Here is a 25,227-nt window from a genome sequence, read left to right on the forward strand (position 1 = left end):
AGGGATAGCCCTGAATAATCATACTCAGTATGCGGATCATCAACCATTAACCTTTCACTTACATACCCTAGTATAGGCACCTCCCCTATGAGCTTGGCCTCCCAGCGATGGCGATCTGCCATCCTGGGAACTGCAAAGGGCTTGGGTAGGACATTCATCTCTTCTTCACGTCATTTCACTTTTCACGGAGGCAGCCTTGGCATAACCCTTATGACGCTTGTTCAGAGGGAACCCATACTGAAGTACATAAACTTCCAGTTAAGCCCTACCCATTTTCAGGTATTGTGGGGGTACGCTAAAGTTGGAATGGTATCGCATCCGAACCCAACCATGAGTTTTTGTCAAATTCACATTATTATTCAAAGGTCATATTCACCTTCAAAACTTTCGGTAGAATGACTCGTCATTCTAAGGTTTTCAAAGTCATTTGATTCACAAGTTCCCAACTAGAGTGGTCAAGTTTAGTTTTAGCACTAGCAACTAGTCATGATGAGTGCTAACTAAATTTTAGCTATCTAGGATAAGTTTGATGCTCTTGTAGTACTCTATATTTATACCAAAATTAACTATAAAAATAATCCTTGATAATCAAAGTAAAAGTTTGCAAGATAAAAAACTTGGGCTTGGAAAAATCCTTAAACAAAATAGTATTGCAAGGGTATCTTGCACTAGTATAGCTTGCATTATGTGGTGACCCTGCATACCACTGCATGTTGTAGTATGCCAGTCGTTGATATAACATTCACGAAGTACCAATCCGCAAATATTACATCCCTCAGAGTAGTACAAAAGAACATAGCAGGTCCATAACTCATTCATTAATTATTACAAGCAACATGTACATATCATCTCGGAGCTCCTCTTGGGTCCTAAGAGGGATACTCCTGGGTTCGAGGCGAACCCAACTTAATTTACAATATAAGAGTCTTACTAGGTTATACATTTATTCTCCTCGAGCAGTTAAGTACTAAGAGTTCGTACTGCTCGGATACTACTACTACTTGGTAGGTCTAGACTTGCTCTCCTCGGGAACCGTCCCCGGTTCCGTAGACTATGAGGTAGTCTACTCCTTCGATACCTCCAGAGAGGTCTGGTTCTTCATAGCCGATGACTTCGGCTCCTTCAGGTTCATCGTTGTCCTCCTCCAGTCGATTCAGACAATCTAAGCAGGTGATTTAAGAGTGGTATGAGTACGAGCATACTCAACAAGTTCATTATAGAAAAGAGGTGTTTAATGCACTAGCTACGATATTAGACCAGAAAGTCTAATACCAATGCATGTTTTGATAAACATTTCTTCAAGAGGTTGCTTTTATTCAGAAGAACTATGTCCGTCAGCCTTCACCGGTTTTCTAGAACTTCATGGAGTTCCTTTCCGGCAGCGTTCGCAGTTCCAAATCCTGAAACAGGGAGTGACAGGTCACGATTCATTACACTCTGCAGAGGTGTGTTGCTTTACCCATAAGAGATCTTAACCTTGGTGCCAACCGGGCAGCTTTCCCGTCCACACTTCCTTTGGTGTGAGGCCCGGTATAAGGTCTAGACAATCATGTTCCTCCGCTACCTCGAACACCCACCCTTTGTTGCATACCCCGACCCTGGGTCCTCGCCGGTCCTCTTATACCAATTAAGGATGGACCCCGACCACGATGACAGTCTGAGATCGAACCAAACTCCTTCGCCGGTAGCTGCATCCCATCATAGACCGCAATACTGTGGGGACTTAGGACTCCCCAGCCTCACCGCTTGCTCCTTCGGGCGACAAGTGTACTACGGACAATGCCGTGGGGACTTAGGACTCCCCAGCCTCACCGCTTGTCCCCTTGGATTACAAGTGTACTACGGTAAAGCGCGTCCGTTGATGAACGAGAGGTGGAAACACTTTTGACTACTCCGTCCCACTCCGGATCTTATGGTTAACACGGTTGTTACGTCACAAGAATCACTGGACAACATTTGTTGTTTAATCCTAGATGGATATAAACCCTTGCAATGGAACCTCCACCATATCAACACAATCCATGGTTCCATTGCCCACCACTTAGTCATATTCATAGTTATGAAAATAGTGGTTTTGTTTTTTTATGCAATAGTGATAAACATAGTACTTTGCAAGTAATTTGGTAAAAATACTCAAATGACATGAGCAAGTGATGAACTTGCCTGAACACTGCAAAGTGTTGCAGTTGGATGGTGTGGACTGACCCTTGTCCTCTGTTGCTGAAAAATAGCATCATTGTCCGATAAGGGCAATGGTTAAAGAAGCAATTATGCATGATTCAGCTTTTAGGGTTGTTTCCCCCCTTCCGGTGTTTTTATCATTTCATGTGAGAGGTAAATACTAAGAATGATTTAGGGATACTTTGTTTAGGGTAAAATACTACCTTGAAATGTTGTCAAGGTGTTTTTAAAGTCCCAAAGTATTTATGGACTTATTTTCATTATTGAAAATATAAGGTGTGATTTAAATGATTATTTTAATCATCAAATTTGGATTTAATCTTGTTTGTCTCCAAAAATTCCTTTTCATATTTTATTATGATAGAGAATTTTATCCTGAGTAGTTTTCATATTTTTAATTATTTTTTTAGAGTATTTTCCATTTTCTATGCATTTTCAAAGTTTCTGTTTTAATTGGAATTGTGAAAAGTCTAAAATGCCCCTGGGCCCACTTGTCAGGGTGGCCCAGCGGGTTGAGTCTAACCCGAGCCGCCCCAACCGGCTCGGTCGGACTCAGTCGCTCTCTTCCTCTCCCCTCTCGCGAAACCCTAGCCCTTCGAGCTCTGGCAACTCCCGCGTCGCCGTCGCCTTCGCCGATTTTCTCCGGCCATCTCCGGCCATCGTCGGCGGTGAGATGTGGCGCATCTGAACCTCCGTTCGACGGCGCTTCAGATCCACCGCGTCGATCTGTTCTTCGTCGCCTCCTCGTTTCGCCCCCAACTCCTCTGCTCGCCTGGCCGTGGTGATCCGCGACGATTCGTCGCCGCCGACGATCCTGGCACCGTGGCGCGGCCGTGTGCCTCGCCGTGGTGATGCTGGGGCTCTTCCGCCCGGCGACGCCTGGCCTAGCTGCGGCCTGGCGCTGCAGTGGTCGGCCCGTGCCGCCGTGCCGCCATGGGCACGCCGCGGTGCTCTGCTCCAGGTATGTTCGCCTCCGTCTTCTTCCTTCTCTCCTCCTCCTCTTTGTCTAGCTTTGGCTACTGGCCTTGCTTCCCTTCGTGGAGGTGCTGGCCATGCCGTGATGCTGCTGCTGTGCCGTGCTAGGGCTTGGCATGCTGCTGCGCTACTGCTGCTGTGCTTGCCATGGATGCGCGTATGCTGCTGTTCTGTGTTGCTGCCATGAATCCTAGCTGCTTTGCTGTGCTACTGCTATGCATGTGCTGCTGCTGTGCTGCTGCCATGGATCCTAGTTGTTGTGCTGTGTTGTTCTTCTTTATCACTTGCTGTTGTAACTCATGAGCTCTTGCTCATGAGCATACTGTGATGCTCTGCTTAGTTCATTTGCTCCTGCTGTTACTATCTGACTCCTGCCTCTCCTGTGTGTGCAATTTCTTGCCCCCGGCTTGATCATGATGCATGATCCTTGCATTTTTGCAAGTGCCAGTGCTCCTGGTGTGCTATATCTTGTGCTTAAATTCATGGGCATGCTCAATTGAGCTTAGCTGTTGACTTAACAGCTCCATCCCTTGATGGAGTGCTTCTGGATACAATTGTACTGCCTTTATTTACTTATCTATGATGCAATTGTTCAATTTATATGGTTGATTTAATTATCTAGTCCATGTATTGATACTAGAAGTGATTCTAGCATGCTGTAGCATGCTCCAGCAAGCTTCTGATGATCTTGTGATCATCAGTTGCTTGTAAAAGCTGTTGTGCTGTTCCTGTGCCTCACAGCTGCTCAACCTGTGATGTGTGTGTGTCACACAGGCTTGTCCTGGTGTGTGTTGGTGCTTGCTCAAGCATTAGTTGATGCTTGCAATGATCCTCTGGATCATGTGCAAGTGTTCCAGTTACTGGTGACTTATGTATTTCATTTATCTGTAAAGCTTGTCATTGTTTATTGGATAAATGAGATGAACTACTTGCAGTGATGACTCTTACAGTTAATTTGATTGAGCTAGAGGGATGCCAACAGTTGTTGGGGACCCTAGATCCTCTTTGAACCCATCTGGGTGATGATACAAGTGCTTGGCTTGATGATTTTGTGGTTGAGGTGACCCTAGCAGTGATCATATACTGCCTTAGGGTAGCTCCCCTCTTGTTGGCTTGTTGTGGCTCACTAGATGCTTTCTGGGTGATCCTTTTGTTGGATTGCCAGTAGCTTTTGATGTTGAAATCAAATAGACAATGATTTGTCTAATGTCTGATGGTTAGTGAACCATTTAGTGCTAGGTGAGTTGGGCTAGGCTAGCTGTGGATCAATCCTTGCTGGATTCTTTGGTTTGTCTCAGTGATAATACACTTGGCTTGACCATTTCTTCCCTAGGATGATTTTCTTCTGGCTTATTCCCCTTTTTGCCAGCATCAAATGGTTTAACACCAAATGATGATGCACACAGGGTAATCATACCCTTTGGCTTGTGTATGTGTTATGCACATGCTTGTTTTATGAGCAAAACTGATGTTTGCTCACGGATTTGAGTATACCTTACTCCAGCTCCTAGAATTATTTGTTGGTGTAGAGGATTGCTTCTGTGATGTGCTTGTGCTTGCCCTGCTCCTCCTTGCAAGCTTGTGCTACTTGGTTAATTTCTGTGGTTTGCTAGAATAGGTGGAGCAGCTCTTGTTGTTCACCTGTTCTTGCTGTTCTTGATGTGTTCTTGTTGTTCTTACCCTGATGCTTGTGTCGATGAAATGGCTAGGGTTTGCTGTGAATAACTTTTATACTGGCCCTCACCATCTTCTCTTGGTCGACAGCACTTGCCTGGTCATCTTTGGTGACCCTCCCCTGGCTAGTGTGTGCTGTTGTGCATGCAACACACCCTGACTTGCTGTTGAGCATGCACACAAGCTGTGTGAGCTGCTTGTGTGTGTGTGTGTGTGTCTGATGCTTGTGAGTGGATCAGCTCGGCTGGTTCTTGGTCATATCCTCTCAAATTTCATTCTTTTACTAACCTGCCAAGTGGCTTTGCCACTTGGCATAACCCTTGTTTGGTCTTTGTGTGTGTGCAGGGACAATGTGATGATCAAGATGAAGATCAAGATCATCAAGAGCAAGAATTACAAGATGGTCAACAATGTAGTTTAGGACATTTAGTTGACTTGTAATTTTCCTTTTTATTTTTCCTTTAATTCAATTCATGTAATGTGTTGTAATATTTCATAATTCAATTCTGAATATTGTAAATGACAATGTATCATGTGTGATTATCAATAAAACTCCAATTTTCCTTAATGAGCTTTGTATAATAGTTGTACTATTTATATTCTTGATTATTTATAATTTGTTTAATGAATTACCTCAATTTTGAATTATGAGATATTCATATGATGTTTGAATTTGAAATTCAAACACAAGTTTGTTTGAATTCAATCATGCAACTTAAAGTTGTGATGCACTAACTCTCCTCTCTTCTCAAAACCCTAATTTAGTTAAGTGAGGTGTAAGTTTATCGCACTCTCGAAACCCTAACCCTGTAAGGTGTCGAGAGAGAAACTGGTCCCCCTTCAATGCAGTTTTCTTTTAAAAGCGCGAAATTTCCCCAGAATTTACGATGCAATGCACATCCCTTTCGAAAATCTACCCCTCGATCGTCTCTAAACCTGGGACATTACACATTAGTAGAGCTTGCTCATGGTAATATCTTGTATTGGTAATAGCTTGCCTTGAGTGGTACAGTTGTCAAAGTGTTCCTCTTCTTCTTCGTAGAAGGCCCCTTCCTCCTCGTAGCCTTCGGTACTAGCGTCTATAAATGGATACGAGGATACAATCACCAAAAAATTCTTGTGTAGACTAAGTAACCATAATGGTTCACACAAGATGACCTATTATCATCACAAACATCCATACTATGGTTTCCATTTATTTTATTTTTGGAGAAGTAATTTCCACTCATTGAAAATTACTAAGATTTAATATCCTCAAATAATAAAATATGGGATCATGTTGACCAATGTCATCACCTCATATCTATTTACTTGGGAAAATGATTTAATGAGATGCTACCTCTCATAGATTTTAAATACTATTTTTGAATAATTTAAATGGACTAGAAATGACTACATAACCATTATTTGAATATAGCCCATGATCATAGGAAAAAACCATGTCACATTTTTACATATTCAGGTAGAGTATCTGAAATGTGAATTTTGAGAGGTGGAATCACCTCAAAATAATTTATGGTTGATTTTTAATAAATGTTTGAAATCTGAAAACCTACTGCCTTGTTAATTTTCCTGCAAGTGTTCTACAAAGATTCAGAGGTTGAGACTAGTTGGGTTGGTTAGACAATTTGATAAGCTTTCCAGAACAATTTGAATCACTAGATTTGGCTTAGTAGATATTTGTCAAATTAAATTTGAAGGCAACTACTGAACTGTTTCCAATTAAAATGAAAAGGACCGATTTGAATTTTACGGGCTGTGCGGGAAACGAACTCGGCCGGCCCAGCTATGCTCACAGTGCACAACGGGCCGCCTGACAGAGGGCCCCACACGTTAATGGGCTGTTAAAACCCGAAATGGTAAGCGAACCAGGGGTCGTAGGATTAGAACATGATCTAACGGCCGAGGGTCGTCGTCGTCGACGGCAAGCTCTAACCATAACTGCGGCGGACCTAGGGGGTCGGAGGGCTCACCGCTGGCCGGCGATGGTAGGGGTGGCGGTGATCGGCGTTGCGGTCGAAGAGGAAACAGATGGTGGTCGCGGCAGCTCCGGGGGTGCTCGGCAACTCCAGCTCCACCTTCCCCTCCGTGTGAAATTGGGACGGGGCATTGCTTGAGGAGGGTCAGGGAGAGGAGTGGAGTGAGATGGTGTGGAGAAAGAGGGCCGGGCGTGCTCCTTTTATAGGATCCATGAGCAGCTGTGGGAGGTCACGGGGGCGGACGATGAGGTGGTGCTACGGGCGGTGAGAGGCATGGGCGAGGACGGTGTGCTGTTCAAGGCATCATGGCGATCATCACGCGCGTTTTCGCACAGGAAATGGTGGTCAAACACAGTGGGGATCGTGACGCATCCGGCGGTACTGTGGCGGTCGTCGGCGACGAGAGCGACGGCGACAGGGCACGGGGAAGAGAAGGACGGTGTCTGGCGGTCTCCTGGCGTCATGGCGAGGCTCCGTGCGGGCGCTGATGGAAAGGCGAGAGATGAGGCGACGGGGCACCGTGGCGCCCGTGCGCGTGCTGGCGTCGTGACCATGCCGGTCTCGGCACGCCTGGGTAACGTGGGCACATCCTGGGTTGGGCAGTGCAAGGCTCTCCTTGGCCAGGGGCGTGTACCAGCATGGTCAGGGGAGTGAGGGGTACCTTCAGGATATGGTGAGGTAAGCCAGGGAAGAGAGGAGAGAAGAGTGGCATGGATGAGGTCATGGTGAGTGGCATGGGCATGGCATTATCATGATTCTCCAGTGAGCAGTGGTGCAATGGCATGGCATTGTCCAGAGGGTGCAAGGGGACACTGATGATCACAAATGGAGCTCTGGTTTAGGCTAAAACCCACTAGATTTTAGGGTGTGTGCACTTCTCTGATTCATGCACACAAGGTGTTTGATAAAATGGCCGCAAGAGATTTTATTTTGAATTTTGCCAAAATCTTTCATGGGTGTGATTCTAATATTATTTGACATTCCTTGGTGGTATTGATTTGCAAAATGAGGTTGGTTTGATGAAAATCAAAATTGAGGTGATCTTAAATCTGTTTTAAAGTTGCCACTTTGGATGCTTATTATAAGCATTTGAGAATGAATCAGCTAGGTTGGCCAATACCCAGTTACTCACTTTTATGTGTACTTGTGATCTGGACAAAAAGATTATGGTGTTTGGTTTAGAAAAGAATAACCACAGGGGCTCAAAGTAGGCATCAGGCTAATAAAGTCCAAAGTGACCATTATCACATGTGTTGCTATTTTGATTTTTCTCTTTGTGTTTATTTGGTTCAGTGAGTAGTAGGATGAGTTGAGTAATGTGTTCCAACACTCTACACCATGCTAACATGGCAAGAGCAAATAAATCACTCATAGATACCAAGGACAATTTAATTGCACAAGTGACAAATATCACAAGCATGCATCTATTTTTATTTTTCCTTTCCTTGCTTTGTTTTCTTTGTTCTGGAAGGTAGTGTGTTGAGTTTAAAAATGGTTTTCAAACCCATCTATCCAAAACAATCATGGCCTAAGCAAACATTCATTCATTCACATAATAGGAAATATTTTGAAATAGTCAAGTTTTTGTTGACTCTAAATTTTTGATAAATGGAAATTGATTTTTCTTTGTTTTGAAATTTTGGGGTGTTACGGAGGTCCAGGAGAATAAATATGTAACCCTAAATGCGCTATCCGATGAGATGGAGCTCCGCCGACAATGAGGAAGATGGACTCGAGTTCAACGATACCGAGCGTTCCAACAACCGTGTTGTGAAACAAGAATGTTTACCATGTGAAGCAAGAATATTCGGGTGAAACTCACCCACCCTAACATTGGGTTGGGGGGGGGGGATCCATCTTATATATTGACATACATCATATTTACAAATGTTTGTTACCTACAAATATACAACATGACTACATACGTATTCTATCACGTGCTTCATCAGAGAGTTAGAGGACGACCAGGCAAGGAAGAATGCGTGCTCGGTTTTGCTCGGGACAGTGCGAGGCAATGCCTCCACGAAGGTGGCCCTCTTTCTTGGAAGGTCACACTAGTGAGGCTCGGGTTGACCGGAGGCAACGGCGATAGTCTCGGGTTGGGGAGGATGGATTCGTGAGTCAATCGGACGGGAGAGATTGGGGAACTTTTAAGAATTTTAATTAGGTTGACAAGTGGGTTCCGATCCATATCAGCGAATTGGCCCGGACAGTTTGGCCTCACTAGTTAGAAACGGTGTTAATTTGTTGTCAACTCGCGTTTAGTGTTCTATACGAAATCTTTCAAAAAATACGGTAGATTATATCCCCGCAAATGAAAAATGGTACTACTACAATTCGGTAAATTTGGTTAAAAGAGCGGATAGACAAACCAGCTGGTTGCTTAAAAGTTGAGGTTTAACATCCCATCATCCCGACTTGAAATCAATGCGCGATCTATGCGTAAAGCTTGGCACTGCACTCTACAGACTCTAGACAGACAGACAACATGACTGACACGTGTTAGAATTGTAACGGAATCCCAGTCGTTCCATCGATCGATCGCCATCTGCTAATCAGGATCACTCGGGGACGGGGGCCAGGGCAACACGCTTGCTTGCACCGTTATGGTTACTTGTTTTTCATTTACTCTGGTCATGTTCAATTAGAAAAAGCTTGCCAAAGGGTGTTCTTTTTGTAATGGCGACTCAGTGTCAATTATTCGAGTACATTTCGATCTCCTGACATGGACGTTTCTCTGTCTCGCCTCCCTGTGGCTGCTCCAATGATACATTGATACGTCATTCCAACACATTCCGATCCCCTGTGATGGTCGATCACCGAAAATGCAAGACAGGCCAGATGCTATGCTATGCGTGCTCTCGCCGTATCGTACATACATCTGCGCAAACCAAAAGCACTTGAAGAATTCCAAAACAGTAATGCTATAGTCGACCTGCCGCACAATTCCAGTTTCGACAATGTATCCTCAGATTGCGGTATCAATTTGTACATGGCCGTGGCGTAAACGCCTCGCTACTTCCTTCATCTGGTCGTCATCTCCATTAATCGCACAACCTAACAGCTCCGCCATGGATGGCATCCTGGCATGTACCAGTATGATGCGTATTAGCTAACAATTGCGCTAGTAATGGTAGTATACTTGGTTAAGGATGGAGCATTGATGAATTAGCCACCATTCTGATGTACTGGTAGCTGACCACTACCGACTGTAGTGAGTACGTGGTAAGTTGTTGCCGGCAAGCAACGTGCAGCTCCGATTGATTCTTGCATGCAACAATCTAGCCAGCAAAGTGATCCATCGATCCATCGAATCACTGATCGTGCTTGCCACCGAGCGCTATATAAGGACCAGCTCGTCGGCCATGGCTGCCACAACACAAGCATCCACCCATCTCACAGCACAAGCATACGCTCCAAGTTTAATCAGCATTGCCAAGGTTTCCAATAAACAGTCCATGGCGAGAGCGCCCGTGCTGGCGGCCATCATGGCCGCAGCCGCCCTGCTGATCGTGCTGCTGGCTGCGGCCGCGCCGGCGAGCGCGATGGACTTCGGCGAGCACGACCTGGCGTCGGAGGACTCCCTGTGGGCGCTGTACGAGCGCTGGCGCAGCCGCCACACGGTGGCGCGCGACCTCGACGACAAGGCCCGCCGCTTCAACGTCTTCCGCGAGAACGTGCGCCTCATCCACGAGTTCAACCGCGGCGACGCGCCCTACAAGCTCCGCCTCAACCGCTTCGGCGACATGACCGCCGACGAGTTCCGCCGCGCCTACGCCTCCTCCCGCGTCGCACACCACCGCATGTTCCGCGGCGGCCGCAAGGAGACTGCGGCCTTCACGCACGGCGCCGCTACCGCCGTCCCGCCGTCGGTGGACTGGCGGCAGAAGGGCGCGGTGACGGACGTCAAGGACCAGGGCCAGTGCGGGAGCTGCTGGGCCTTCTCCACCATCGCCGCCGTGGAGGGCATCAACGCGATCAAGACCAAGAACCTCACGGCGCTCTCCGAGCAGCAGCTGGTGGACTGCGACACCAAGACCAACGCCGGCTGCAACGGGGGACTCATGGACTACGCCTTCCAGTACATCGCCAAGCACGGAGGGGTCGCCGCCGAGGACGCCTACCCCTACAAGGCTCGTCAGGCCAACTCCTGCAACAAGAAGAACCCGGCCGTGGTCACCATCGACGGGTACGAGGACGTGCCACCCAACGACGAGAAGGCGCTCCAGAAGGCCCTGGCGAACCAGCCCGTGTCCGTGGCCATCGAGGCCAGCGGGTCGCACTTCCAGTTCTACTCCGAGGGGGTCTTCTCCGGCAAGTGCGGCACCGAGCTGGACCACGGTGTGGCCGCCGTCGGCTACGGCGCCACCGCCGATGGCACCAAGTACTGGATCGTCAAGAACTCGTGGGGGCCCGAGTGGGGGGAGAAGGGCTACATCCGCATGAAGCGCGACGTGGCCGACAAGGAGGGGCTCTGCGGCATCGCCATGGAGGCGTCCTACCCCGTCAAGACCTCGCCCAACCCAAAGCATTCCGCCGGTGACCTCCATGACGAGCTCTGAATGTCTGATCGACTAACTGTTTAATGCCGCCCCTACTCCCCTATATGCATCATCATGTTCATATCAGGGGATTATCTAGAAAAATAAACAGTCACTCAACATTTGTACTACATACATCACATCACATCACATCACATACAGTGCAGTATGCACCTGTCATACTTGTAATCCGGTTGTTTCGATCGGCCGATTATGTACACAGTTGTAATCCAGTTTTTATGTACGCAGTTTGCATTACAGATCCAGTCAGTGCTTCTTGTGAAACTCTAGTCAAACTTTTTATCCAAATGTTGCCATGCATTTTAATTTAACTTGGCATCATATAACAGCCGAGAAACATGGAAATCAGTTGTTCCCTTCTTGCAGGTTTGTCACTTGGCAGTCCAATATTAATCAGTGATTTTTTTGAAACAAAAAATATTTGCTAGTATTTTAATTGATTAAGAAGAAGATTTTAGAGTTTCATAAGTCCGTCATTAGTCAACAAGGCCAAGGTTTAAAAAATCTAATCTCACAGTATTACATTACTCAACGCTTTGGTCCCTGCAAAGCCTCACATTGTGGCCTCCTCTTCGGTTTTCGAGACTAACATGTTGTCATGGAGTTATTTCTGAAAACATGATCCTTCCAATTTTCCCACGACATCAACACAACAAAGAAGCCATTGCCTTTCTTGATTCCCCATTTTTATGAATGCCTTAAACCCACCAATTCTTCTGTTGTCCATGGCATACCAATCTCTAAACTATGTTTATCAGCGAATGGAATGCATGTATAATTGGTATGTGAGGTAAGCTATGTTCTTCTTTTTGTAGCGGGAAGAAGAGTTTTGGTCCGAGGACAAAGGTTTTTTTCCGAAATGGAGAGAGTACATTCGGCCTCTGCATCGAAAACATGCATACTGCCTTTTTTTATTAATTTATTCAACAAATGTCTGATAAAGATCATACATCAAAATATCCCAAGCCACGACGTAGCACCTGCACACCCGAAAACGAGACAAGATCATGTTTGCAGGACCTTATTCCATGTTGAAACAAATAAAAACTCACATCAATTAGGAACGGGAACATCGTATACCCATACACACACTAAGCGAAACGGGAGCACGCATCTGATCTAGTAGGCTCTTAGAGAGCACCTCATGCATCTGTCATGGTTGTAAAGTTGTAATCCGGCTTCGACCGGCCGATTATATATATGTACACAGTTTTTATAGATCAAGCGATTATGTACGCAGTTTGCGCTACATCCAGCTTGGTACTTGTGGAACTACAGTTCAGTTTATTTATCCAAATGTTGTCATGCATTTTTATTGGAGTTGGCATCATATACCAGCTTGGTGCTGTTAATGGAGGACTTGATTCTTTACCAGCCTTTTTGTCATCGTATAGCAGAAGGATGATAGGTGTATTAATTAGAAGCATGCTGCTAACTGTTGATGCTTCGCGAAAGGTTTGCATGTTTAGCTACAATGAATGCATGAAAATGTTCATGTCAAGATTAGATACTCACCCGTGAAATTTATCAAGCAATAAATGAAATAACCCATGTATGTATCACATGGTTTTGATCAACACACACATAAAGAGTGATAGTTCATTCGAGGAGAATTGCATGACAGACGAAGAAGCTATGCAACATGGCAATGGCATGCATATCTCTATGTGTATGTATATATATGTGTGTGTTTTTCTCATAGATGTCACAAATTAACATGACTCCAATATTAGGATATAATGTTCACCATCACTAGTTTAACGATGAGATTTTGGCAATAATTTAGGCATTTTCTCGTTGACGAGATGAGAAAGGGAAGCACACCGATTTCTTTTCCCGTCATAGGCAACCCATCTGTCTGACTTCAGATGTAACCAATCTGCAAGGTTGGACCAAAGTCTTGGACTTCACAACATCAACCTAGACGGGATCGACCGGCCACATTGTCCGGTCGGTTATTCACCATGTGACCAAACAACAGGCCGCGGCAATCGTGGACAACGACCGGCAGTTTGTGACAAGTTTCGATAATGTTCCAACTTTTATTTTAGGCACGTAGACGAGAATTAACACTATTGCGTTCTATTTTCTTCTGCCAATACCATTCTGCCAACATGTTCCTGCTTTCATCCTTTGTATTTCCATCCGTACAGTATACAAGCCTCAACATGTACTATCCGAGCGGTGTTAGTTTAGGAGTGTTTTTCCACTTGTGAATACTGTTTGGCAAATGATGTGTGGATGTACCAAGTGAATCAGAGACGAGGCATATGTTGATTCTTTCATCTTCTTGCCACCCACTGGTGGGTAATTGGGGATGTGTGGTGAGCCGGACGGTATGGATGAACTGGTGTGTACATACAGTTAATTTCAAAAGAAGATTTGTTTGTCTTACTGGGGTAATGCATCTATATTTCCATGTTAGTTTGGAAGAAGGTTTCTGTTTGTTTTACTGTGTGATGGTGATGCACCAGAGTGGGCATGCATTGAGCTCTCTTCTGTCATTTGGAAAATATGTTGTAGCTCCGAAGGTAGTGTTGGATAGAACATTTTAAAACATAGATCCATCTCAGCCGGGAGGCGGAGCATAATAAGCATATGGAGTTTCTTAGATGCTTTATCTTGATTTTTTGAAATTTTGATGTGCTTCTTTTTTCAATCTAGATAGACGGGAGCAAAGCCTTCTCCTCATGTTGTCAAACCAAGGGCTCAAGCACAAGGACAGACTAGGCTGAGGCGTACTCAAGCCTGGATTCCACCACCTAGTGGTATGGCAAAAATTAACGTTGATGCTGCTATTTCTCGGGCTGGAGATAAGGGAGCAGCTGGGGCTATCTGCCGTGACAGTAATGGAAATTACCTGGGTTCCTCTGTGCTTATCATTAAGGGTTTTACCGATCCTGCAAGCCTTGAAGCAATTGCTTGTAGAGAGGCGTTAGCACTGGCGGAGGATCTAGCCTTGCAGAGAGTCTACATTGCATCAGACTGCAAGAATGTCGTGGAGGATTTGAGAGAAGGAACTATGGGAAAGTACAGCTCTATCACAAGAGAGATTGCTGCGAGATCTTCTTCTCTTCAGGATTGCATATTCGCTCATGAGGGAAGATCATCAAATTATGAAGCACACAACCTAGCCAAGTATTCTGTATCGCTTGATGTTGGTCGCCAGCTTTGGCTTGATGTACCAAACTTTGATTCCATTCCTGTAAACATTCTTATAAATCAATAAAGTTTGGCAGGTTGTCTCAAAAAAAAAAAAAGATAGACGGGAGCCGTAATCGAGTATTTATACTTTCTCCTTTATTTTTCTTGTCTTAATGTCTACTAGGTCTAGCCAAACAAATTAGGGTTACTAGGTCCCGAAAAGAGCAGCGATATGGTCAGTAGGGGGGCTCGACTCCATTTTCCTTGAGCTGGGACCCGTGGGCCATTGGTTTGGGCTGTTGCCACCCACGCTTGGCAAGTTGGGCTACAAACCCACAGAGTTGAGCAGGCCCGTGTGCGGCATGCGAGTAACCCCGCCCCTGCTCCGTCGCTCCCTGCGCTTAGTTAAACAGCAGGCAACAATGCCAACAGCTGCTGACCTGCACCTTTAGTCTATGGCAGCCGGCGCTTTAGATATTCTGGCTAAAACTAATTAAGTGTGAGTTGCGCACTGAATCAACCTGGAGATAGTTTTTTTCGTGATAACCCACAAGTAATTCCCATGGAAGTCCAAACAGCAGGCAACGACAAAACAGTTTTTGACCAGCGACTTCAAATTTCAAACAAAACCGAGACTTGTGTGCCTCATGCTTGGGTGCTTGCCTGCTCTATATAAGAACCCAGCTGATCGGCATGGTTACCACAACCCATCCATCACTCATCTCACAACACAGCTAGCTTACTAGAGTAGCTTCCAACAAACGTCCAGACATACGGAGCAATAGCATTGCAAAGGTGACAATGGCGAGAGTGATCGTGGTGACGTCCGCCATGGCCTTGCTGCTGCTGGTCTTTCTGTTGGCCGCGGCGCCAGCGCCAGCGATCGCCCTGGACTTCACCGAGAAGGACCTGGCGTCAGAGGAGTCCCTGTGGGCGCTGTACGAGCGGTGGCGCGCGCAGCACACGGTGTCGCGCAACCTCGGCGACAAGGCCCGCCGCTTCAACGTGTTCAAGGAGAACGTGCGCCTCATCCACGAGTTCAACCTCGGCGACGAGCCCTACAAGCTCCGCCTCAACCGCTTCGGCGACATGACCGCAGACGAGTTCAGCCGCGCCTACGCCTCCTCCCGCATCGCGCACCACCGCGCGTTCCGCGGGGACCGTACGAGTGGCGACTTCATGCACGGCACCGCCGCAGCCTCGAGCCTCCCGTCGTCGGTGGACTGGCGGGCGAAGGGCGCGGTGACCGGCGTCAAGAACCAGGGTGGGTGCGGCAGCTGCTGGGCCTTCTCGGCGGTCGCGGCGGTGGAGGGCATCAACGCGATCCGCACCAGCAACCTGCTGTCTCTGTCTGAGCAGCAGCTCGTGGACTGTGACACGTCCGACTCCGGCTGCAACGGCGGCCTCATGGACAACGCCTTCCAGTACATCGCGACTAACGGCGGGATCGCCACCGAGGACGCGTACCCATACACGGGTCAGCAGGCGTCCACCTGCAACACGGCGCCGCCCGACGTGGTCACCATCGACGGGTACGAGGACGTGCCGGCCAACAGCGAGGCTGCGCTGCAGAAGGCAGTGGCGGCGCAGCCCGTGTCCGTGGCCATCGACGCGAGCGGGTCGCAGTTCCAGTTTTACTCGGAGGGGGTGTTCGCCGGGAAGTGTGGAACTGGGCTGGACCATGGAGTGGCGGCGGTCGGGTATGGCGTCACCGTGGACGGCACCAAGTACTGGATCGTGAAGAACTCATGGGGCGCGGATTGGGGTGAGCAGGGGTACATTCGCATTAAGCGGAACGTGAAAGACAAGAAGGGACTGTGCGGCATCGCCATGGCGGCATCCTACCCTGTCAAGACATCACCCAACGCCAAGCAGGGAGGTGTCCTCCGTGATGAGCTCTGATTAAAAACTAAAAACCCCATAGTATAGCCATGGTAAGGGGTTTATATTACTCTAAAATAAATAAATAATAATGTATCATGAATTCACGATGAATACATCTCACATACTGGTGATACCTGTCGATCTGTCAGTTGTAATCCTGTTTCAACCTTATACCTACAAAGTTCTCATTTCTGTACAGAGTCTTCATTTTACATCCTGCCTTTTTACATGTGGAATGACAGTCGAAATGTTCAGAATGTTAACTGAATCTTCAGAATGATCAAGGGTTCATTACTCGAAGATAAGTAAAAAATAATAACTATGAATACATCACATGTTGTTGTACCTGTCACATGTAACGTGGTTTCCACCTATATACACGATTTTCATTTCGTTACAGAGTCTTAACGTTACATCCTGCCATCACTACATGTTAAATTCATAGCGGCCTTACATGTGAAATTCCAATCCCTTAATTTGTTACACAAATATATATGGCTCGTGTTGTGTGTAGCAGCCAGCAGAAATGGGGAAATATTGGTCGCCTCTGAAACCATCTGATCCACTTAATGCCTTGTTTATTTCTAGTTTATGTAAGTGTATTTAGTGAGATGGCGAGAATTATACTGAATCCCAAAAGATTTCCAATACTTCGTTTATCAAGCCAGCTTTGGTTGGGATACTCACAAGATATCCCTACAACCCGCCTTATTTTTGTCTAGATTTAAAACTTTCCACCATACAAGTGTATTGGGGGTGGAAGATTATTTGAGGGATTGAAGGAGATTGGGTGAAAAAGAAGGATTCATCAAAATCCCTCCCATCACCAAACCCCTTGGGGGTGAAAATACTAGAGAAGTAAGCATGGCCTAAGTGAGCGAATCCCACGCGGGTGGCCATTGCAACAAAAAAATCTCCACATGTAACACTGTTTACATATGTAACATTGGCTGCAACATTGTTTTTCCTATGGTGTTAGTACAAGTGTGAAAAATTGCCATATTTCAAATATACCCATGTAGGGAAAAAAAGTGTATGCAACAAAAAAGTTGGAAAGTGTACCGTTGTTTGCAAACAAAAAAGGCAAACACATCAAAAAAAAATCAACATACACAACATCAAATAAACATGTTGGCAACATTGGAGAAAGTCCTCTTTAGCATGTGCACATAAATCAGTGTAGCATATTACCCGTGCTTGCACAACAAAAAGAACGCACAAATCTAGCATTTTGAAACGCTTCTTGCAATACTAGAAAATTCTCCAAAAAAAAAAGTTGACCCCCACTATCAACCACGGAAGCACCGCCATGGATGATTAGACCTGGAAGGCTACAACTCTGGCATGTTGAGACCCGTCACAGCCAAATTACGATAACCCAACGAATTCCTCCCGCGGACGTCATCTCCTATGAGGTCGGTGGCACGTGGGGACCTTGCCTTCCATGGCGCCCATGGCAAACTTCCTAGCCTTCGCATGGTGAGCGTGCGGGAGGTGCCGGCCAACCTCACCAAAACGCGTCGGTATTGACAAATAACACGTAGAACATCAACAGCGCATGCGTTTGCAGTAGACGCGGTCATGAGCGAGGGAGCATCAACGGCAAGAAGGCCTGGAATTAAAACTCGAAACTCGCGAGCTAAATGAGTAACTCGTGACTCGACTCGGCTCGGCTCGACTCGAACTTGGTGTATAACGAGCCAAGCCAAGTTTCATATTTTGTCGTTAAACAAGTTCAAGCTAAGCAAGTCGAGTTCATCGAACTCGCGAGTAGCTCGTTGTAACGGCCCGGGAAATACCCCTACTAGATTTGTTTGTTGTTTTCCTTTTGTGCATCATTATGCATCATGCATCATATCATACATGCATATTCTCACCAAATAAAATTATTTTATAAACCTGAACTATTTTCTTTCCCCTCTCATATGGTTGAATAAAACCTTCCCTTCCCTTTCTTTTAACAAAACCCTAACAAACAAATTATTTTTATTTTGGTATAAAAATGTTTGACAATGCTTGCAAATTATTCCCCCCTCTCTGTATTCAAAATTATAATTTTTGTTTGAGAATGTTTCAAACCAATTTGCAAAAACAGTTTTAAAAATAAAGGAGGAAAGGAAAACCCCTCTCCCCCTTCTCTGGGCCTCTCTCTTCCTCTGGCCCATCTTTGTTCCAGCCCGAGCCGGCCATCCTTCCTCTCCCTTCCATCCCGGCGGCCCAACCCACCATCTTGACCCAGCCCGCAACGAAGGGGTACGCCCCCTTTCTGTGTCGTCTTCCTCCCCTTCACGAAAAGTGTGTGAGGCTGTGGTCCTCTCCTCCTCCCATCACCTTCCCTCCCCCGTTTATCTTTCGGCCTCCAGAAAACCCTAGGGCTCTCCCCTTCCTTCCCCATCCTCGCGCCGCCGCCCCTCTCCCCTTTTTCTCTATTCTCTGTGAGCAAACGAAGAGAAAGAAAACCCCACTGCCACCATCCTCTTCACCATGGCGCCGCCGCTCCACACCTCCCCTCGCTACTCCGAGACCACCCCCAGAACCTTCTCGGCGTCCTCTACATCCATGTACAAGGAATAGACCCGGCAGGCTTTCAATCGTCGCCAATTCGCCATTTTCCTCGCGTCGGATGCCGACTTTCTTCTTCGATTCCGCCCCCCACGCTGCCTCCCCGACCCTTCCGAGCATGGCTACATGTTCACGGTGATGTTCTCGTTCTGCCAAACCTTCTCTTGATCCCCGTCTCCCTCTTGTTCGTTCCACCGACGATGAAGCTTGTTTCTCCTCGCAGATGTTCATGCTGGCACTGCTCCCGTGCTTCCCCGACTCCAAATCCTCCACTGGCCGACTTCCCTTCGTCCTCTGCGTCGAACGCACCCTCTCCCGCTCCCCGGCTCGCCCGCAAACGCCAGATCCGTCCTCGACCAGATCTCCGTCCGCCATGGAGGCTGCTGTCCCCGAGCTCCCCCTCTTCTGGTTCAAGTTGCCACGGGCCTTTCACTTGCCACGAACTGATCTGCAGCCCAGTGGTTCGTTCCTGTTTCTTGTCTCCAATAGATCCTGAGTTCAATTCCGGGGTGAGGCAAATAACCCAGGTTTTTGTTTTGTTTTCTGTTCAGCGCCTACTGGGCCTCAGCCCGTGTTGCCGCCAACTTGTTCGCTGCCGAGCGTGCGGCAGGCCGCTATCCACTGCTCAGGTCCGGCCCTGTACCAGCCCGTATCCCTCCGTCTATTTAATTCTTTTGCAAATCTTACAAAATTCATATCTCCTAAACTATAACTCGAAATAAAAAGTGTTATATATGAAATTTGATCAGAAAAATATGATGAACATGAATATGCCATCCATTCATCTGTTTGCATTTCGCATGATGTCGTGACGTGATAGTTGTGCATGTATACCTAACATATATGCGGAGTTTCGGATTTCCAACTAGGGTTTTCCCCGCTCTGTTTAATATTGAAGTAGCTCACCCCTGCCATGATATGCCATGCTAATCAACACTTAATTTTGTCGGTAGAAATGCAACTCCAACCTTAATTTGATTGTCCGGGGTTCCGACTCCGATTAAATTGGATAAGTGCATTGCATCATCGCTGCCATGTCATGCATATCATCTTGATCATGCTGGTTCTTCTTTCGTAGTAGTAAGACTTGCATACGTTGTGTGTTCCAGCATTTGCTTATTCCCGGATAGGATCACGAAGTGGTGATGTGAGATACGACGAGTTCTCCGACAAGTTCTTCTGCTGCTTTTCACAGGCGAGCCCTCTCTCTTCACCTATTTTACTCTCTCCCTCGCATTGCTATCCTTATGTTGCGATTCTTTATCGAGTCACGTGTCCTACTCCACTTGTTTACCATAATAATCCTATATGTATCATTCCTTACCCATAGCCGTTGCTTGATGTTTGAGCCTTGCGAGTCGTAGGCGTGTTTAGGCTCTGTTGTTTATCTCGATCTGTTATCGGGATATGTTGGGTTGTTGGGAGGTTATCACATGCTATATCAGTTGATGGAGATACACATGCTTTTCTTAATTGTTAACAACTAAAATTATAAGCAGAGGCATCTGTGAGCCCCTTTGCGAAAGCATCGGAACTTTGACTTGCTAATGTCCCCTAGGACCCGAGTTCTTGTTATCTGTTCCGAGATTGAGCGCTCTACCCATGCGTGGGGACGATTATTGGGACCCCCCTCACCCATTACCTTTTCTCAAGTCAGTTGAAAAGGGGGCCACAACCTTGGTTTTATTTGTCTATGCCATGTATGCCATGCTTTACTTACTGTTGCCTTCGGGTGTTTACTTCCTGTTGCCTTCGGGTGTTTATATTCTGTACTGTACCCCGCGGGACGTTTAGCGAAAGCGTGTGGTTCGCACGCCTAGCCGCCGTCGCAAACCCTGAGTCCGCTTCGGAGTACGGCCGGACTTCGTTACGGGTAGCTTAGTCGGGTGGCCCCCCTAGACTTTCTTGTTGAACTGGGAACGGTCTTGTTGTGAGACATCCACCTGTCGTAAGTGGGTCGAGCATGCGTATGGTTACATTTGGGCAACCCCTGCAGGGTGTACATCTTATCGATAAGCCGTGTCCGCGGTTATGGACGACTTGGAATTGTATAGCTTGATCATAGAACAACTTACACCGTTATCTTGTTGCTAATAATCTGATAATAACTTGCGTAGTAACATAGCATTACTACAACCGATACCTTATAAAACTTGTCCACCGTTGAGTGCCTTTTACATTGCCTCTTCGCATTTGTTGGAGGGGATATGTGTAATCGGCTGGGTTATGTTTGTGTAGTATTTTATCTGTCACCTTGTGCGCTCTCTTATCTTATCTGATTAGACGGATGTTGTAGTGTGTCTCTATTGGTTATAGTTTTGCTGCCGCTAAACCTACCATATAGCCCCCGGTGCTATATATATTATACTCGCCCGACGAGCATAGCCATTTCTAGTCTCGCTAAGTACGTGCCGGAGTTCGTTCCTTGGTACTTACTCTCGCCTTTTCCCCTTTCTCTTTTGCTTCCTCCCTCTTGTCGGCAACCGATGGCCCGACTTTGATAGGTACAAGATGACGACGTTAGCAAGGTTACCCTTTCGGCTTGGCCTGGGCAGGGTTATGGACGCCGCTGGTTATCTTCAGGACTCTTAGTCCAATTTGTATCTTGTTCGTACTCGGACGTATTTGATCTTCTGTATGATTTGGATCTTTGTATGTATCTATTTGTATCTTGACTCGTTGGAGTCGTTGTTGTAATATATGTATCTTGTGGGCTCTATTGTAATCCTGTTGTAATGCTACCGCTCGTGTTAATTCCTCTGGCATCACGTGTGTGATTCGTCGCGCACGTCGTGTCGGAGGGCGTCTCTGAATCGATATCATGCGGATTTCGGCGGGTTCGCTGGGATCCTCATGGTACCGGTTCCGGGGCGTCACAAGTTGGTATCAGAGCCTCAGGTTGACGGTACCCCACTAGTCCAGCCTGTAGGATAACCTTGCCAACGGTCGTTAAGTTTAGAGTGTCAAAACTATTTTCTGAAATTCGTTGGATAGATCTGACTAGCTCTATTTTTCTTCTTACCTATATTCTTTCTCCTCTTACCTTTGCGAGTTTTGAGTCTTCTCTCTTATCTGAGTTTTCTGAGTCTTAGGTTCCGACGCGGGTTGGACGATCTTTGCCCCTCACCTGTTAGGTCCGATCTTCGGAGGATCTCGACGAAAGCGCATCATCGAAAGCGGAACAACGACTTCTTGTTAGTGGTGTCGTCGATCTACGTGGAGCAAGAATTCTTGTTAGTGGTGTCGAGGAGATCGACACGTCGCCTGAAAACCCGATAGTTCACCTCTCTCCCCCGTACCTTGAGGTGGGATCTCGGGGCGCGATCCCTTGTTAGTGGTGTCGATTGTAACGGCCCGGGAAATACCCCTACTAGATTTGTTTGTTGTTTTCCTTTTGTGCATCATTATGCATCATGCATCATATCATACATGCATATTCTCACCAAATAAAATTATTTTATAAACCTGAACTATTTTCTTTCCCCTCTCATATGGTTGAATAAAACCTTCCCTTCCCTTTCTTTTAACAAAACCCTAACAAACAAATTATTTTTATTTTGGTATAAAAATGTTTGACAATGCTTGCAAATTATTCCCCCCTCTCTGTATTCAAAATTATAATTTTTGTTTGAGAATGTTTCAAACCAATTTGCAAAAACAGTTTTAAAAATAAAGGAGGAAAGGAAAACCCCTCTCCCCCTTCTCTGGGCCTCTCTCTTCCTCTGGCCCATCTTTGTTCCAGCCCGAGCCGGCCATCCTTCCTCTCCCTTCCATCCCGGCGGCCCAACCCACCATCTTGACCCAGCCCGCAACGAAGGGGTACGCCCCCTTTCTGTGTCGTCTTCCTCCCCTTCACGAAAAGTGTGTGAGGCTGTGGTCCTCCCCTCCTCCCATCACCTTCCCTCCCCCGTTTATCTTTCGGCCTCCAGAAAACCCTAGGGCTCTCCCCTTCCTTCCCCATCCTCGCGCCGCCGCCCCTCTCCCCTTTTTCTCTATTCTCTGTGAGCAAACGAAGAGAAAGAAAACCCCACTGCCACCATCCTCTTCACCATGGCGCCGCCGCTCCACACCTCCCCTCGCTACTCCGAGACCACCCCCAGAACCTTCTCGGCGTCCTCTACATCCATGTACAAGGAATAGACCCGGCAGGCTTTCAATCGTCGCCAATTCGCCATTTTCCTCGCGTCGGATGCCGACTTTCTTCTTCGATTCCGCCCCCCACGCTGCCTCCCCGACCCTTCCGAGCACGGCTACATGTTCACGGTGATGTTCTCGTTCTGCCAAACCTTCTCTTGATCCCCGTCTCCCTCTTGTTCGTTCCACCGACGATGAAGCTTGTTTCTCCTCGCAGATGTTCATGCTGGCACTGCTCCCGTGCTTCCCCGACTCCAAATCCTCCACTGGCCGACTTCCCTTCGTCCTCTGCGTCGAACGCACCCTCTCCCGCTCCCCGGCTCGCCCGCAAACGCCAGATCCGTCCTCGACCAGATCTCCGTCCGCCATGGAGGCTGCTTTCCCCGAGCTCCCCCTCTTCTGGTTCAAGTTGCCACGGGCCTTTCACTTGCCACGAACTGATCTGCAGCCCAGTGGTTCGTTCCTGTTTCTTGTCTCCAATAGATCCCGAGTTCAATTCCGGGGTGAGGCAAATAACCCAGGTTTTTGTTTTGTTTTCTGTTCAGCGCCTACTGGGCCTCAGCCCGTGTTGCCGCCAACTTGTTCGCTGCCGAGCGTGCGGCAGGCCGCTATCCACTGCTCAGGTCCGGCCCTGTACCAGCCCGTATCCCTCCGTCTATTTAATTCTTTTGTAAATCTTACAAAATTCATATCTCCTAAATTATAACTCGAAATAAAAAGTGTTATATATGAAATTTGATCAGAAAAATATGATGAACATGAATATGCCATCCATTCATCTGTTTGCATTTCGCATCATGTCGTGACGTGATAGTTGTGCATGTATACCTAACATATATGCGGAGTATTTCGGATTTCCAACTAGGGTTTTCCCCGCTCTGTTTAATATTGAAGTAGCTCACCCCTGCCATGATATGCCATGCTAATCAACACTTAATTTTATCGGTAGAAATGCAACTCCAACCTAATTTGTTTGTCCGGGGTTCCGACTCCGATTAAATTGGATAAGTGCATTGCATCATCGCTGCCATGTCATGCATATCATCTTGATCATGCTGGTTCTTCTTTCGTAGTAGTAAGACTTGCATACGTTGTGTGTTCCAGCATTTGCTTATTCCCGGATAGGATCACGAAGTGGTGATGTGAGATACGACGAGTTCTCCGACAAGTTCTTCTGCTGCTTTTCACAGGCGAGCCCTCTCTCTTCACCTATTTTACTCTCTCCCTCGCATTGCTATCCTTATGTTGCGATTCTTTATCGAGTCACGTGTCCTACTCCACTTGTTTACCATAATAATCCTATATGTATCATTCCTTACCCATAGCCGTTGCTTGATGTTTGAGCCTTGCGAGTCGTAGGCGTGTTTAGGCTCTGTTGTTTATCTCGATCTGTTATCGGGATATGTTGGGTTGTTGGGAGGTTATCACATGCTATATCAGTTGATGGAGATACACATGCTTTTCTTAATTGTTAACAACTAAAATTATAAGCAGAGGCATCTGTGAGCCCCTTTGCGAAAGCATCGGAATTTTGACTTGCTAATGTCCCCTAGGACCCGAGTTCTTGTTATCTGTTCCGAGATTGAGCGCTCTACCCATGCGTGGGGACGATTATTGGGACCCCCCTCACCCATTACCTTTTCTCAAGTCAGTTGAAAAGGGGGCCACAACCTTGGTTTTATTTGTCTATGCCATGTATGCCATGCTTTACTTACTGTTGCCTTCGGGTGTTTACTTCCTGTTGCCTTCGGGTGTTTATATTCTGTACTGTACCCCGCGGGACGTTTAGCGAAAGCGTGTGGTTCGCACGCCTAGTCGCCGTCGCAAACCCTGAGTCCGCTTCGGAGTACGGCCGGACTTCGTTACGGGTAGCTTAGTCGGGTGGCCCCCCTAGACTTTCTTGTTGAACTAGAAACGGTCTTGTTGTGAGACATCCACCTGTCGTAAGTGGGTCGAGCATGCGTATGGTTACATTTGGGCAGCCCCTGCAGGGTGTACATCTTATCGATAAGCCGTGTCCGCGGTTATGGACGACTTGGAATTGTATAGCTTGATCATAGAACAACTTACACCGTTATCTTGTTGCTAATAATCTGATAATAACTTGCGTAGTAACATAGCATTACTACAAC

General features: G+C 46.8%; 2 protein-coding genes across 2 annotated transcripts; both read left to right on the forward strand.

Annotated features, from left to right (window-relative positions):
- Positions 1–10,161: 10,161 nt before the first annotated feature.
- LOC127316314 (thiol protease SEN102) lies at positions 10,162–11,616 on the forward strand. The gene has a single exon (XM_051346711.2). The coding sequence runs from the start codon at positions 10,175–10,177 to the stop codon at positions 11,369–11,371; it is 1,197 nt and encodes a 398-aa protein (XP_051202671.1). The 5' UTR covers positions 10,162–10,174; the 3' UTR covers positions 11,372–11,616.
- Positions 11,617–15,245: 3,629 nt separating this feature from the next.
- Positions 15,246–16,419, forward strand: LOC127312656 (thiol protease SEN102-like). The gene has a single exon (XM_051343194.2). The coding sequence runs from the start codon at positions 15,317–15,319 to the stop codon at positions 16,415–16,417; it is 1,101 nt and encodes a 366-aa protein (XP_051199154.1). The 5' UTR covers positions 15,246–15,316; the 3' UTR covers positions 16,418–16,419.
- The last annotated feature ends 8,808 nt before the right edge of the window (positions 16,420–25,227 follow it).

Source organism: Lolium perenne, chromosome 7, assembly GCF_019359855.2.
Source record: "Lolium perenne isolate Kyuss_39 chromosome 7, Kyuss_2.0, whole genome shotgun sequence".
Classification (NCBI taxonomy): domain Eukaryota; kingdom Viridiplantae; phylum Streptophyta; class Magnoliopsida; order Poales; family Poaceae; genus Lolium; species Lolium perenne.

Coding starts and splice junctions, on each gene's coding strand:
- LOC127312656 (XM_051343194.2), top strand. CDS start 15,317: ATGGCGAGAGTGATCGTGGTGACGTCCGCCATGGCCTTGCTGCTGCTG.
- LOC127316314 (XM_051346711.2), top strand. CDS start 10,175: ATGGCTGCCACAACACAAGCATCCACCCATCTCACAGCACAAGCATAC.